The following is a 17,346-nucleotide window of genomic DNA, read 5'->3' as shown; positions in this document are numbered from 1 at the left end:
CTAGTGCCTGTTTAAAATGTAGTAAGTACTCAACCAGACAAATGAATACCACAACTGGGTCACCCCAGGGTAGTCACCAGATTGGCAAAAAGGTAAAAGTCTCCCAATTCTGAAGGCTGGTGAGGATGCTGAATAACAAGAAAGTAAAGTGGTAGGTATAGTTTAGCAAACTCTCTGGCAGCATCCACTAATGCCGAAGACACACCTACCCCATGGGCAGCAATTCCACTCCAGGAACCAGCAGAAATATGTTCACATGTGAACCACATGACCTGGATGAGCACAACCACGCAAGATAGCTTGTGATGGCCACCAAATGAAAACAAGCCAAATGTCCTCCAGCACACTGGAGAAATAAACAGTGCTGTATTCATACTTAGTAAACAGCAGTGAAGACAACAAACCACAGCTTAGGCAACAACGTGGATGAATCTCGACAACGAGACAGCGCCCTAGTCTCAGCATGGTCCCATGGGATCTGCAGGACATTCTAAGGACAGACTGTCTGATAAATTCATCCACATTGTGGTGCTGGAGTCATTTCCCCTCCATGGAGGTAGCCTCCGTTTGGTACCCAGATATCATGGGGGTCAAGAAGCAGTCCCTGAAGGAGTCTTGGGGTAAGAGGAGCCTTGTGAGGTCAGGGAACAATTCAGTCGGGCATGAAGCCATAAGGTCAAGAGTGGGGAGGCCAGGTCAGGCTGTGGCTGGGGACAGTAATTTCTGCTGCTGGGAGAATCCCCAAGGGGCTGCGCAGAGGTGGGATGCAGAAGCCTGTGACCCCCAGGTATATGACAATAATGGAGTGAGGACATCTAGGGGAACCACATCAGGTTTCTGTCGAGGCCCACCAGGAATCTTTTCAGTCTCAACTAAATATGTTGGCTCACGTGACTGCCATAGGCTACAGGCCAGGGAATAGAGCAAGGCTGCAGGGCAGCGACAGGTGGCTCTCGTCAGTGGGGCCAGGCCACACAGCTGTCTTAGAGTATCCTCCCTGCTTCAACCTCCCCAGGACTGCTCCTGGGTAAGGGAGCAGGACTTCCATGTGCGGCTGTGGACCCACCCTGGGTTCCAAGCCCCGTGCCCCAAAGAGCCAGAAGCTCCTGTCACAAGCCACAGCAAAGCCCGCAAGGTCCCCACAAGGGTTATGCCCGGGCACAAGAGTCACCACTCAGGGAAGCCCAGCTTGCAGCCTGCATTCATGACAGCCCTCCCGGCCCAGTTTACCAATCCCGGGTCCCTTTCCCCACAAGTGCTCTTTCCTGGTACCGCATCTTGATCAGATTTCCAGGTAAACTTTCTAAATAAGTTAGAGTGGAGATGTTGTCAGCTCCAGAACCCAGGGGAAAGGTCTGAAAGGGACCCTTGTGGAGAAGAGCCCATCCAGCACAAGTGGAGTGGCTCTGCCCCCAGGGCGTGGGGGCGGCTTACCTTTCCCGCAGACCTGCACCAGGCCGTACCACTCCCCACAGCCGTTACACAGTAGGGTGAAGGCGGTTTCGCGGTGGCCCGTGATGTGGCCCGGGGCGCACATATACAGCAGCTCGTCCCCCATCTCCAGGCCCGTGCGGCCCTGCAGGATGGTGTGTGGGAACGAAGGCGGGTCTCCACACGGCTTCTCTGAGGACAAGGAGTCACAGTCAGCTTTCCCAAAGTACGCAGCCCTTGTGCAGCCGGGGAGAAAACCAGGTTAAATACAACTCTCCCCCTCCCTGGGTGCTGCCTGCACCCGGAGCTGGGATCACAGGGGCTAGTAACTCCTTCGCCCTCGGCATCCCCAGAGCCTGGACAAATGCCGGGGCCCAAATGAGGTACTCAACAAAATACTTGTTGCAACTTTGTATTTCGAAATTGCCAAGCAACATTACCTTTTCACGTCTCCTTGAAAGGAAGATTCAGAAACATATGCCTGACAGCAAGCTCCTTTTTGTCTTACATAAGTGAGCAGGTACTTTCTGTCAAAAAGCTAAGAGGCTACAGACTATCAAGTGCAGCGGAAGGGGCCTCTTGCTTCCCCCAGCCTCAACTCTGATGCTGTCACTGTTACCCATTAGGTCTATACAAATAAATACAGACAGAGGTATAAATATACACCAACATACAGACAGACTTAGGTAGGTATAGATAGGTATATTTCTTATTTATTTATTTGAAATTAAAATTTAATATATCACAAGTTTATGGTATTCTACAAAAACTAGTGAGACATCCAGGTGAGCCAAATTCCAAACAAGTTAGAAAATTATGCCACAGAGTTTGCTGTGACTTCATCCACACCCTCCCTATCCCTCGGTCAGTCCTACCTGCTGTAAGTTGTTTTTTTTTTTTAATTTAATTTTATTATGTTATGTTAATCACCATACATTACATCATGATGTAGTGTTCTTTTTTTTAATTTTTTATTGTTATGTTAATCACCATATATTACATCATTTGTTTTGGTGTAGTGTTCCATGATTCATTGTTTGTTCATAACACCCAGTGCTCCATGCAGAACGTGCCCTCTTTAATACCCATCACCAGGCTAACCCATCCCCCTACCCTCCTCCCCTCTAGAACCCTCAGTTTGTTTTTCAGAGTCCATCATCTCTCCTGGTTCGTCTCCCCCTCTGACTTACTCCCCTTCATTCTTCCTCTCCTGCTATCTTCTTCTTTTTCTTTTTTCTTAAAATATGTTGCGTTATTTGTTTCAGAAGTACAGATCTGTAGTGTTCTTTTTTTAAAAGAGTTTATTTATTTGAGAGAGAGAGAGAGGGAGGGAGGGAAAGCACAGAGGCAGAGGGAGAGGGAGAAGCAGGCTCCTCGCTGAGCAGGGAGCCTGACACAGGGCTCGATCCCACGACCCTGAGATCATGACCTGAGCTGAAGGCAGATGCTTAACCGACTGAGCCACCCAGGGGCCCCTAGGTAGGTGTAGTTCTGTGTGTGTGTGTGTGTGTGTGTGTGTGTGTGTGTGTGTGTGTGTGTGTGTGTGTGGCTTTTAACATAAAAAAGGTTATATCATATGTATTATTGATAACTGCTTTTTAAAAAACCTGTTTTTTGGGGCGCCTGGGTGGCTCAGTTGGTTAAGCGACTGCCTTCGGCGCAGGTCATGATCCTGGAGTCCCGGGATCGAGTCCCACCCACATCGGGCTCCCTGCTCAGCGGGGAGTCTGCTTCTCCCTCTGACCCTCTTCCCTCTCATGCTCTCTATCTCTCATTCTCTCTCTCTCAAATAAATAAATAAAATCTTAAAAAAAAAGAATGAATGTAGACTGGCTTGTGTTAAAACTTGCAAATTGCTTATGAAAAACCCAAGACTTCAGCCAGCAAGGGAGCCCCTAAGGTGAGGAGGGGAGAATCAAGCTTTCCTGTTTCCACATCGGTGGGAGCCCTGGGGTCTAGCTCACATGAGACCCGTGGATTCAGAGGTCTGTGGGGCAGACCCAAACACAGAGCTGTCATGTGGAGTAACGCTTTCACTACTAGCTAATGGTCACTGAACTGGGGCCTGGACCAAAGGTCAGACTTCGAGCCTCAAGGTGCGCAGTGGGTGCTCCTGCTGTGGTCGGAAGCGCCTCCCTACTGCATCCTCTCAAGTAGTGACAGAAGAATAAATTCCATTCAAAGCAGAAATAGCTTAGTGGCAAAGCTTCAAATTTCCCACCATTAAGTTTGATGTTAGAGGTAGGGTTTTCGTAGATGTTCTTTACACAGTTGAAGAAGTTCTCCTCTATTCCTAGTTTGCTAAGTTTTATCATGAATGGGTATTGGTGTTTTCAAATGTTTTTCTGTATCTATCAATATGATCCCATGCTTTTTCTTTAGCCTGTTGATATCATGGGTTGTATTAACTGATTTTTGAATGTTGCCCCAGGCTTGCACACCTGGGATAAATCCCACTTGGTTCTTGTGTATAATTCTTTTTTATATATTGCTAGGTTCAAATTCCTAATGTTTTGTTGAGGATTTTTACATTTATGTTCATTAGTTATTGGTCTGTATTTTACTTTCTTGTGATGACTTTATCTCACTTTGGTATGAGGGGTAAATGTCTGCCTCATAGAATGTGTTAGGAAGTATTCCCTCTGCTTCTAACTTCTGGAAGAGATTGTCTTAACAATTGGTATAATTTCTTCCTTAAATGTTTGGTAGAATCTCTAGTGAACTCATCTGGGTCTGGTGTTCTCTGTTTGGCAAGGTTATTGATTATTGATTTAATTTCTTTCCTTACATGCTGGGCTAGAAACTAGAAGTCTGTTTTTTCCCCTAATGTTCTAGAGCTGTTTCTACATAAGTACCATAAATTACCTCAATCTTTTGAAAGGCTATACTATAGCACATTATTTAGTCATTACATAGACATTTTGTTGATTTCAAGTTTTCACTGTTATAAATAGTGTTACAAAATGAACAGGCTCATAGGTACATTTTGGTACATACTTTATTAGGATAACCTTCTAGAAGTGGAATTGCTGCATCCAAGTGATGTGGTGATTTTTTTTTCAAAAAAAGGAAATAATTTTTAATTTGAATTTCTTCTTCTAGTTTTATGTTAGAAAGGAGAACCTTTAGTCCATATGCAGTCAAATCACCTAAGAAGCACACTGCTTAAAAAAAGAAAATATGCTAAGAAAAGATGAAAATAGAAAACAGAACTTGTGCCTTAAGCCACCCTGATTGGCCTGTCAGCTTGTAATTTTGGTAGCACTTTTTCAAAGAGAGTCATTGCTATGCATGTTCTTTAACACAAGAGTTTCTGAATGAAAAGATCATGTGGTTGCCTTTCAGGGAAGCTGGCACAGAGTGCCAGCCGTGTCAAGATGGTAACCCCAACCATCCTGACTGTGTAGCCCAGGAGATCAAGTGTTTTCTTCATCTATGGAGCAAGTAGGGACAGGCAGCCATCTGAGAGTTGCCACAAATCCAGGGCTGCCCGCACTGGGCAGAGAGGCATCATCACTCGGTCTGGGGAGGGCATCCTGGGAGGAATGGACCAAAGCCTCAGTCATGCAAGGCTGGCCTGAATTCCAGCTAGGCCAACAGCCTCCATCTCTCTCTCTCCACCATCCTCAGTGGGTTAGGACTCATGCTGGACATCCCAATTTTCTCTCCTCTTACCAGGACCTCATTCTGGGAAACTGGAGGCTCTTTGTCAAACACTATCAAAGGACCAGTAAATACGATCAGTCTCACGCAGCTCTATCTGTGGGACACAACACCAACTCCTTGGAAGGAAAATTCGGAAGCAGAGTAACTGTTCTGAGAGTAGATAAAGGGGGAACTTCAGGCCAAATTCACACCCTACCAGACTCACGGGATCTTCTCCCTCACAGTTAATTTCCAGAACAGCACAGGCTAGAATCTGGCTTGGGAAAACCACAATCATACTCCTGAGAGTCTACATACACATACCGTATTATTTCTGAATTTCCCACAAATGTTCAAGACAGGAAACACACTGCTTCTTAGGTGGTGTGATTTCAAAAACTTCAGGACAACAGTTCCATGTGTTAACACAACCAAGAGCATGCCAAAAACACCACTCATGCCCAGGCGCAACTTGAATTAGTTCCTTTCATTAACCTTCCCATCCTAAACCTCAAGGGAGCTCTGAAAAACATCTGGCTATAGACCTAGATCCTATTCCCTTAGCCTTCCCTACTACTTCTCAATTATTCTGCAGCTAGGGATGGTGGTTTGTGAATTTCTCAGACCCTAAAGCTGGGTTTCAGCAATTTCAACGTAAAGAGCAATTTCTGTTATTTTCCCTTCCAAGAAAAGAGATTTTATGAAAGATCTTGTCTATAAAATAGTATTAATAAACAACTCATTTGCCAATCACAGCTTCTGATAGTCAGTTTCCACAGAACTTAGAACTCATATGAAAGTTGATGCTTTTCTTTTGAGAAATTTTAAGCCTACAGACCCTCATAACTCCTTTGCAAAACCAAGATGCAGACATTCTGACACAAATGCTTGGCCTCTCCTCCTTCCTTTTGGTGTTATCTAAGCTATGTGAAGAAGCTGTCTTTTGTGCCCACCTGCCCAGCTCCCTCCCACCCTACTCACCCCATACACAACCGGCACTGCTCTCCCTGTTCTGTCCAATTTTATTGTGAGTTCCCAAGCTCTCTGTATCAGTGCTCCTCAAACTTGAACATGATCAGAATTACCCAAAGTCTTGTAACACACACACACCCTCTCAGAGACTGTTGTGTTTTTGAGTTTCTAACTCAAAAATGGGTCATAGTTAGGGTACAAGAATTTGCATTTATAACAAGTTCCCAGGTGATGTTAATACTACTGGTTCAGGGACCATTCTTGGAGAACTAGTGCTCTAGATAAAAACCTACCCTCAAAAAGAGGCAAAACTAAAATACAGTGGTGGGAATCAGAACAGAAATTGCCTTGGCTCTGCTGGGATGAGGAGGGGCAGAGGATCTTTGGAAAAGAGCTCCAGGGAACTTTCTGGGATAAAGGAAATGTTCTGTATCTTGACTGGGTGTTGGTTACACTGGTATATATGTTTGTCAAAACTCATCAAACTTAAGATCTGTGCATTTTGCTGATATAAATTATACCTCCAAGAAATAAGTTAATTTACCTGCAATTTATTCAGCATGAGGTATAAATGGGCAAAAATTATTCATACTCTCTCTCAAGGGAAACTGCATTTGACAAGGATCCATGCTTTAAGGCAGTGGTTTCCAACTTGCAGACTTTCTATCCTGGACGTACGATAAGTGTGTGGGCAAGTTCATACACAGTTAAATTCTGTGTCCATCAATAAATTGAAATCAATTACTGTCACATGGAACCCACATGAGACTAGTTCCTGAGTTTCCCCTCGTAGAAAATAATTTTTAAACGTTCTAGAAAAAAATGACATAATGCCCAGCATTTGCTTTAAAATATCTCAATAGGAGAAAAAATATATCTCAATGGGAGAAAAACACTGGGGAAAATAGATGAAATCAAATTGGCAAAATATTGACTACTGAAGCTGGGTGAGGGCACATGGGGATTTGTGAAACTATTCTTGCTATTTTTGTGTTTGTTTGAAAAATTTCATGATAAAAAGTTTTAAAATTATCCACATAGGTATTTCTTACACAAGCCAGAAAACTCAAAAAACTCACAGGGAAAAGAATACCACAGGAAAAATAAAAATTCTTCTTGAGTTTCAACAATGATAACCATTGTTAATGTGGGTTTTGTTTTCAGTTTTACACACACACACACACACACACACACACGTATACGATATTTTGCCACACGATGATGTAACTGCTTTGTTTTGTAGCTTAATTTAACATTATGTTGTGATATTTTCCCCCATCAACAAATATTTGTATTATTTGTTGTTCTTGTTTTTTAGTGATTTTATTTATTTGTCAGAGAGAGAGAGAGAGAAAAAGAGAGAGAGAGAGAGAAGCAGGCAGAGGGAGAAGCAGGCTTCTCACTGAGCAAGGAGCCTGATGCGGTACTCAATCCCAGAACTCTGGGATCATGACCTGAGCCGAAGGCAGACTCTTAACTGACTGAACCACCCAGGTGTCCCTGTTATTTTTTAGAGAGGGAGAGAGGGGTGGGTGGTGATGGGCAGAGGAAGAGGGAGAGAGAGAAATTTTTTATTTTTTAATTTTTATTTATTTTTATTATTTTCAGTTAGCCAACATATAGTAAGTACATCATTAGTTTTTGCTGTAGTGTTCAACAATTCATTAGTTGCATATAACATCCAGTGCTCATCCCAACACATGCCCTCCTTAACACCCATCACCCAGTTACCCCATTTCCCCACCCCCATCCCTTCTGTAACCCTCAGTTTGTTTCCCGGAGTCCAGAGACTCTCATGGTTTGTCTCCCTCTCTGATTTCTTCCCATTCAGTTTTCCCTCCCTTCCCCTGTGGTTGAAAGAGAGAACCTTAAGCAGGCTCCATGCCCAGCACAGAGCCTGATGCGGGAGCTCCAACTCACAACCCTGAGATCATGAGCTGAGCCAAGATCAGGAGTCAGATGTTTAAACGACTGAGCCAGCCAGGCACTCCAAATACTTGTATTATTTGAATTTACTTGTAAATGACTATATATTATTCCATTTTTAGGGATTTACCATAAAGGACTCCCCTATTGTTAGATACTAACTTTGTTTCCAATTTTCCCTATTAAGTAATGAACATGTTTGTAACATACTTTTGTACTTATCCATATTAATCTAGTTAGAATAAAATACCTAAAGTAAAATTGATGGGTGAAAGGGCATATGTATTTTTAAAGCTTCTGATAGTTTGTGCCAAGTTGAATATGAGTGTTTAAGAGTCTATACCCCTCAGTGGTATATAAACTTGCCTCTTTCTCCTCAGCACACTAGGGACTACCATCTTTGTAAACTTTGACAACTTCATGAGCCAAAAAAGGTGATTTCTTATACTAACATGCATATCTTTGAATTGGTAAAAAGTAGTTGAATATTTATTAACCAGTTGTATTTCTTAAAAGTATTTCTCTATTATGGTCTTCACCTTGTCAATCTTTAAGAGATCTCCCTGTATCAGTACAATAATGCATTGTCTTATCTTTCCAAATTCTTAACCAATCAACTTAGTACTATCAATCCACCCATCCTTCTCCCACTGCCTGGAAGTCTCACCAACCACTTCACTATAAACTTATACTTAGGGGCACCTGGGTGGCTCAGTCAGTTGAGTGGCTACCTTTGGCTTGGGTCATGGTCCTGAGACCCTGGGATCAAGCCCCGCATCGGGCTCCCTGCTCAGCCGGGAGCCTGCTTCTCCCTCTCCCTCTGCCTACCACTCCCCCTGCTGTGCTTTCTCTCTGTCAAGTAAATAAATAAAATATTTTTAAAAAATAAACTTATACTTAGGCACATTGGGTCTGTTTTGGTGCTTCCAGACTTTTGCATTAAAGTTTTTATCTACTTGTGTTTCTCCACGTGCCAAATGATTTTGTTTACTATAGCTTTAAATAGTATTTTGAGGGGCACCTGGGTGGCTCAGTCAGTTACGTGACTGCCTTTGGCTCAGGTCATGATCCCAGGGTTCTGGGATCAAGCCCCGCATCAGGATCCCTGCTCAGCGGGGGGCCTGCTTCTCCCTCTCCCTCTGCCACTGCCACTGCTTGTGCTCTCCTGCTCTCTCTCTGTCAAATAAATAAATAAAACCTTTAAAAAATGTGTTTTGATATCTGAGCCTTTCTCATTATTTGAGGAATGGCAAGAAGTTAGTAAAACTGAAGCATAAAGTACAAGGGAGGTAGGTAGCCATGAGTTTATGGAAGGCCCTTGTAAGCCAGGGAGGAAATCTGGAATTTGTCCGGTGGAGAAGGGGGGACAATTAAAAACAGGAAATAACACAGTCCCCTTGGCACCTTAGACAGAACACTATTGCAGGGTAGAGAACGGATTGAGGAAACAGCCTGGAAACTGAAGGACCAGTTAGGAGGCCATTTGAGATGTCCAGGAGAGCAGGACAGGGGCTGAAGTGAGGTGCAGATGCCAAGAACCAGGTGGATATGGGAGATACTAAGAAGGAAGGTTCTTGCAGAACTTATAATTGAAAAGTTGTGGGAGTAAATGAGAGGATGGGGCAAGAAAAGGGGTAAGCCGGTTAAGGGATACGAGCATAGTGCAGGACTGGTGGAGTTTGAGGTTCTAAAAGAAGCATCCATAAGTAGCTGTGTGTATGGCATCTGGGGCTTAGTAGGGGAACCAAGGCTTAAGAAAATGATTTGAGATTAGGAGCGCATGGGTGGCTCAGTTGGTTGGGCGACTGCCTTTGGCTCGGGTCGTGGTCCAGGTCCTGGGATGGCGTCCCACATCGGGCTTCCCTTGCTCTGCAGGGAGCCTGCTTCTCTCTCTGCCTCTGTCTGCCACTCCCCCTGCTTGTGCTGTCTCTCTGTCAAATAAATAAACAAAATCTTTAAAGAAAAAAAAAAGAAAATGATTTGAGATTAATGAGCATTTATTTTTTTTAAGATTTTATTTATTTGACACACAGAGAGAGAGAGAGCACAAGCAGGGGCAGCAACAGAGGGAGAGGGAGAAGCAGGCTCCCCGCTGAGCAGGGAACCTGACATGGGATTCAATCCCAGGACCCTGAGATCATGACCTGAGCCAAAGGCAGACGCCCAACCACCTGAGCCTCCCAGGTGCCCCAGATTAATGAACGTTTAGATGAAAACTGAAACCACTGAAGTGCTGAGTTAGGGGAGAGGAGGGTCCAGGTGAGAGCCCCAGGAGGTGAGCAGAGAATGAAGAGTTCACACAGGTCACCCCTGCAGCCAGACAGATACGAAGAAAAGCCAAAGGAAGTCAAGGGAAAACATGTTTCAAGGATGAAGGCATGGTCAAGTACTTAAGGCTGCACAAACAGCAAGCAAAATGCAGGCTGAGAAGCGGCCTCTACAGTTCTCTACAGTAGGGAAGCTACCAGAAACCTTGCGGAGAACAGTTTCACTTCTGTGATAGGACAGGAGCCAGAAAGCAGTGGACAGAGAGATGAAGGAGCAATAGGAAGTGAGATCATGGAGGCCATGAATGTAGAGGAGGTTTAGGGCCATGAAGGGGAGGAGAGAGATGGGATGGTACCTAAAAGGACATGGAGTAGCTGCTCAGTGAGAATATGAATTATTTTCTAAACAGTTTCAAACAGTTTCTTTGCTCTGACTCCTTAAAGGGATTCCCTCTCTTTTGAAATGTTGACACCTTTTGCTTTTCTTGTAATTCTTCCCTGCTTGCTTATTCCCCCAACTGACAAGTGGCATGCTGGTGAATGCTAACAACAGGCTCTTGGTTGAGGGATGGTACTGTTGAACGAAGGGGGTGGGGACTGTCATTGTGTAGGTAGTTAAGCATGTCTGATGCAGCACACAGTCGACGAGGTCTTAGTGCAACTCCCGACACATAGTTCTCAATAAATTGTAACTATGAAAAGAGCCTGAAAATTAAAGATGGGCAGAAAGATACATGTGTGAGAATGTTCAATCATGGTATTATTTATTATAATGAAAACCACAGAACTACCAAAATGTCTAATGACAGAAGAATGTCTAATTTACATATATTCATGTGATGGATTGTCACAATAGCCATTAAAAAATCATCCTTTGGGATGCCTGGTTGGCTCCGTCATTAAGCACCTGCCTTCGGTTTAGGTCATGATCCCAGAGTTCTGGGATCGAGCCCCGCATTGGGCTCCCTGCTCAGCGGGAAGCTTGCTTCTCTCTCTCCCACTCCCCCTGCCTGTGTTCCCTCTCTCGCTGTGTCTCTCCCTGTCAAATAAATAAATAAAATCTTAAAAAAAAATCATCCTTTGGAGCATATTCAGTGTCATGGGAAGATATATATTACTGAGTGAAAAAAACAGAATCAGACCTATATATTATCCATAAAATCCCAGTTTGGTGAACTAGAAATGCAGGGTAAACAGGACTGATGCTTAAGTACTTATCTCAAGGCAGACTGATTATAAATGATTTTAATTTTTTTTAGACTTTCTACTACAGTGACCACCTATTCATGTTTATAATTTAAAAATATATTAAAAATGTAACATGGAGCTAATGACACCAATTTCATACAATTTTTACCAGAATTAAATGCCCACTACATGCCTGGAACTTAATGGGGACATAAATAAAAATGAGTTCCATTTCCCAAGCAAACAGTTAGAGACTGATGGTCTTTGGAATCATTTGTCAAGTCACGATGGTAATTGAACGCCCAGTTCCCTCTAGCCAAATATAGCCAAGCACACGATGGCTGAACAGGAACTGAATGCCCTCTATGGCCACAAGAAGGGCAAAACAAAATGGTTCATAAGGAGATCAGAACAGATATGGGCCCATGTTTCCCACTGTTGATACGGCAGCAGTGGTCAGTGACAGAGGCTAGGTTCAAGGCGAGAAAAAGCACAGAAGGACTGCTGAGGGATTCAAACTCTTGGGGTCAGGCTTTGGCTGTTGAGAGTAGCAAATGACCAGTTTAAGTTCAGATGGTTACACCAGAGGATGTGTTCGAAGGATCCCCTGCCCGGCCCTAGGCATGGGCTGCATTTCTGGCTCTGTCAGGTTATCTGGGCTCCAACAACAATGAGCCTCTGTGGTGAGCAGGGTAAAGCCCAGATCCATGCAGAGCTACTCTGCCATTCACACACACTCCCCTTTTGGTAAAGAGAGTTCCCAGGGAGAATTTTCTTCTAATTCAAGCCTAGGGTGACCATATAATTTGTTATCCATATTAAGGCACTTATTAAAAATGGGAGGGAATCCTGTTAATAATTACAGTGGGACGAGTATAAACAAACACAAACTGTCCCAGGCAAACTGGGAGGCAGGGCCCCCGAGTATGAGTACCGAACCTCCCCGTTGGAACAGGAGTCCCCAGGGAAGATGAGCTGTTCCAGGGTAAAAAGAAGAATGCCTCAGAGAACAAAATCCTTTAGTGTCTGGGTTTGACGCCTTGCTCCCCTACCTGCTAACTGTGTGACTTTGGCAAGTTACTTAACCTTGCTGTGCCTCAGTTTCCTCATCTGTAAAATAACAATAGTAACTTTCTGCGGGGTTGCTGTGCTAAACAAGTGAACACAGGTAACACAGTGGGTGCTACAGCAGGTGTTAGCTCTTCATATTCTCTTCCTGAAGTAAAAAATTTGAAGCATGTGCCAAGTCCAGATTATTCGAGCTGCAGTCTCAGGGTCAACAGGAGTCGTGGAGATAGATGCATCAGGCTTGACTGGCTCTCAGGCCCTGCTGCACAGAACTTGGAAGAGCAGGGACAGGAATGTGTTTGGGTAAGAGTTCCCATATGCACCTTCCAGGAGCTGTGTGACCAAAGACAGTGCCCCAAACCTCTCTGTTCTTCAGTTGCATCACCTGAATAGAAAGAATGATAATACCCTTTCTGCAATGTGGCTTTGAGAATTAAATGAGGTAGTATATATGCAAGAAAGCTCTGGAGGGAAAGAATTTTGGAATTCTAAAGCTGCTCAAATTTTTTTCTTGTTTTTTTGTTTTATTAAATATTATTTATATTAATAAAACTCACCAATTTTAAGTGTACAGCTTAATAGTTTTTGGTCAATATATACAATTGTATAACCACCACCACAATGGAGGTATAGAACAGCTCTCCTCCTTGCTCCTGGCCTTGGATGCCCTCCCAAACCTCAACCCAAGCAACCACTGTTCTTACTGTCTGTCACAGGTAGTTTTGCCTTTTCTGGAATTTCATTCAAATGGAATAATATAGTATGTAACCTTTTATGTTTGACTTTTTAGGTTAGCATAATGTTATTCATCCATGTTTTACATGTACTAATAGTTCATTCATTTCTTTCTTTTAGATTTTATTTATTTGAGAGAGAGGGAGCACAAGCAAGAGAGAGAGCATGAATGGCAGGGAGGGGCAGAGGGAGAGGGAGAAGCAGACTCTCCGCTGAGCAGGGAGGCCAATGCAGCTTGATCTCAGGACTCTGAGATCATGACCTGAGCCGAAGGCAGATGCTTAACTGACTGAGCCACCCAGGTACCCTAGTTCATTCTTTTCATTGCCAAATAACCCATGATATGGATGTACCGTAATTTTTTGATCCATTCACCAGCTGATGGACATTTGGGTTGCTTCCGGTTTTTGGCTTTTATGATAAAGTTGCTACAAACATTTGTGCACCCATTTTTGTGTGGTCATTATGTTTCTCTTGGGTCAATACCTTGGCATGGAATTGCTTGGTTGTATGGCATATGCATATTAAATTTTGCTCAATGTTTTCAAAAGAAATTATGGGTTGCTTTATTAGAAATAGAGTTAGAAATCAAGGTGAAGAAACCATGCCACTATCACCCTGTATTGTTAGCGTTTGTATGCAGCTAGATACTAATCAGTCACCGCTTGTATTTGCTAGGTCTTACTCTGTGCCAGGCACTGGGCTAAGTGATTTACTTGCATTGTCCTATTCTGTCCTCTCAACATCTCTACATCATGAATACTAATAAAGGTAAGTGATAAGGGCGCCTGGGTGGCTCAGTTGGTTAAGCGACTGCCTTCGGCTCAGGTCATGATCCTGGAGTCCTGGGATCGAGTCCCACATTGGGCTTCCTGCTCAGCAGGGAGTCTGCCTCTCCCTCTGACCCTCTTCCCTCTCATGCTTTCTATCTCTCATTCTCTCTCTCTCAAATAAATAAATAAAATCTTTTTTTAAAAAAAAGGTAAGTGATAGAGCCAAGATTTGAACCCAGGGATTCTGGGTACAGAGCCCACTGTGCACTACTGTGTTTGAGGTGTTATTTCCCTTGAACACAACATGGTTTAGTTCCGATTAACCTTCTTGTCATAAACAGAGGGCTCAGAGCACTTTGCACAAAGTTTGGAGGTTTCCAATCTATCGGACTGCACACTAGCAGCCAAAATGATCTTCAGAAATTTTTCAAAAATCAGCTGCCAGCTAAAAACCTTGCAATGGTTTCCCATTTCCCCTTAAAACTCAGCCGAATGTTCTCATCTCTGCATAGCTAGCTCTTTTCCCTACCTCTCCAGCCCTATCTTGGGCTACTCCTTTGTCACTTAAACAATCTAGGTACACTGTTCCTCAAACACACTAAGCGCTTTCCTGTACAAAGCACATTTTTTTAACGACATAAATTAGGTCATGCTATACATATTCTGAGATCCGCATAATATGTAGTGGAAGATTTTCCATGTCATAGCTCTCACTTCATTCTACTTGCTATTTCTTCCTTCCCTTCTGCCCACCTCGTCTACTTTTTCCCTTCCTTCCTCCTCTCTCTCTTTTATGATCACTCAGTAGAGTTGTGTTAAAAGTAGAAAGTGAAAACATCTCTTCCCCTAGATCAGCCCTTTCCAGTGCCCCAAGGTGACCCCATTCACAGTTTGAGGGTAAAAGGTAGTTCAGGCAGTTCTGACTCTGCCCCAAGGCCTGCATGGCCCCCAGCTACCCACTCCATCCCTCGCCACAGCTGCATCAAACCAGGCCCTCCGAGGTGTGAAATCATGCATGAGTGCAGCTCCTTCCGTTAAATGCTTTTTTTCTCTAGGGGCATCTGGCTGGCTCTGTCAGTGGAGTGTGCAACTCTTGATCTCGGGGCTGTAAGTTCAAGCCCCACGTTAGGTATAGAGATTATTAAAAAAAATTTAAAAACTACAACATTTTTATCTGTAAAGTATACCTGAAACTCTTGGCCCCTACAGAGAGGAATGCTCATGTGTGGTTTACTGCAGGGAAATGTTAAGAGTCCAAATGTTGCTGTAAGTTGATGAGTTGCCCAAAAGTCACAATAGGAGAGCTAGCTGTGTGGATCTGAGTCCCCACATCTGGGAAGACAGGCTTTTAAACGATCTTACTGTTGAATAAACTGAGGCAGGTCAGGCCTTGATGGATATAGGGAGGTGCCCAGGAGAAAGAAGGAAGCAGGTCTGGAACCGAATTGCATATGAGTCAGAAATCCTGGTGGCTTTGATTACGGCCTCCCAAGGAGGGAGTGTGCGTGAGCGAAAACTCTCCATCACGGTCAATGGGATTCTGGCTTCACTGAGGGGTGGCTCCGGCCCACCTGCCCTCTGGCACTCCGATCCTCTCCACACCTCCAAGTTTCTCTTAGCTCATTTTTACCAACGAAAGATGAGACATGAAGGGCAGGGAATCTACATTATTAATCCTTTTAAAGCATAAACAGAAGTGCAACTGAAGCCTGGAGGCCCCAGGCAGACACTAGACAGGGGTGTGGTTCTGGGAGGAGGGCTGCCCTCCACTCTGTGACACTGTGCCGGCTGCCTGGGTGGCATCTGCCCCCATGGACGGTCAAGGAAGCTAATAGTTCCTGAGGCATACTGTGTGACGGAGCAGAAAACCTGGGCTTTAGAGTAAAGAAAGATCCACACTCTAATCACTGCTGACGATGGGCTGGGCAGCTTCTAACTCTCTGAGCCTGTATGAGCTGCTGCGGGATTCAGGGAGGTGTTATAAACCCTTCTAATGATATCCTCTAAATGTTTGTGTGGCCTCCGCTCTACCTGGAGAACACCTGGCTCTAGGTTCTCTTTCCGCAGAACTCTGAGCCCCATGAGGACACTCTCTAGGAAAGCTAATGACAGATGGTCATGAGGTGACGTACTGATCCAGAGGCTCTTGTGGGACTGTACATCGTCAAGGACCTCCGAGAACTTTGAGAACAAAGTTGCCACTGGAGTGCTCATCTCTGGGGGCTCACATGTGTGTCTGTGAGGCAGGACCTTGGGCTCCTCCTCCCAGCGCATACAAGAAAGCCAAGCACAGGCTCCCTAAATGCACCAACAGGTTCAGAGGGCAGCCGCAGTTCTTCTGAGTAGCAGGGAAGTGGAGAAGTCCGCCCAGATTGTTGGTGCCTGTAGCCCCAGGTCACAGAGACATCACCGTTATCTGCCCCATGGGCTAAGGACCCACTGGCACTTTTTCTCTAGCTGCCCAGACATCTAGCATCTCTGGGAACTGGCTGTTTGTGCATCAGGACTATTCTAGCCCAAGTTTTTGGAATGGAAGACCTCAGTCTTGGGAAAGCAAGACCTGATGCTGTCTAGGCCTGGGGGTGGGGGTGGCAGAGGAGGGGGCATCCCTGCTTCCTGCAGTGGGGATTATCTGGGCTGCCTTCTGCAAACACCTCAGTCCTGCCCAGCTGCTTCTCAGGCCCACAAGGATGTTCTGACCCCAGTTCACTCCCTGAAGCAATGGTACAATGGCTCTCCCAGAGTGAGTCTCCGCCGAACCCCTGGGATCTATGCTTCCAGGCTTTGCTCCACCTGCTCTGTCTGCAGTGTCCTCTGTGCCCTTCCCTAACCATTATCCCTACGAAACCAACTCCTTCCAACTCCACCTCAACGGCCACCACCACAGGAACCTCCCTAATTACCCTCCTAGACACATTCATTTCTTACCCATCTTTATACACTGTCAACTCCTTGAGGGTGAGGATGAGTCCTGTCTCTCTTTCTCTCTCTCTCTCCCATAAGTCTGGGCACTAGACTTCACATTACCCTGGACAAATAAACAAATGGCCAATACCAGGTTAATTGCTAATAAGCTCAGAGTCTTCCACACTCCCTTGGGAGAACCTAAACTATATCAGTTTTATCAGCTGTTCAAAACCTTCAATTAATGGATTCCAGTCTCTTCAAAGCAGTGGGAGAATTTCCCCAAAGTCAATCCTGAGGCACAGGGCCTCCTCTAGGCAGACTTGGGAACTGGCTACTCTCACAAATTCCTGATTGCTCTCAAAAAGGTGAGCATCCAGCTCTACTTGATGACATAAAGGAAGGGAATAATTCTTTTTCTGTTTTTAGGGAAATAC

At 44.5% G+C, this 17,346-nt stretch overlaps 1 protein-coding gene across 1 annotated transcript in view; it reads right to left on the bottom strand.

The window, feature by feature from the left end:
• SUSD5 (sushi domain containing 5) overlaps window positions 1–17,346 on the bottom strand; it is a 64,169-nt gene that overhangs the window by 28,979 nt on the left and 17,844 nt on the right. The window contains exon 4 of the mRNA XM_027585142.1: window positions 1,435–1,623. Coding sequence (XP_027440943.1) covers window positions 1,435–1,623 — 189 coding nt within the window. The remainder of the gene's footprint in view (window positions 1–1,434; window positions 1,624–17,346) is intronic.

The sequence above is a fragment of the Zalophus californianus genome, chromosome 1 (genome assembly GCF_009762305.2).
Source record: "Zalophus californianus isolate mZalCal1 chromosome 1, mZalCal1.pri.v2, whole genome shotgun sequence".
Taxonomy (NCBI): Eukaryota; Metazoa; Chordata; class Mammalia; order Carnivora; family Otariidae; genus Zalophus; species Zalophus californianus.
The sequence above is the reverse complement of the archived record's forward strand: the minus strand, read 5'-3'. Positions and strand labels throughout refer to the sequence as shown.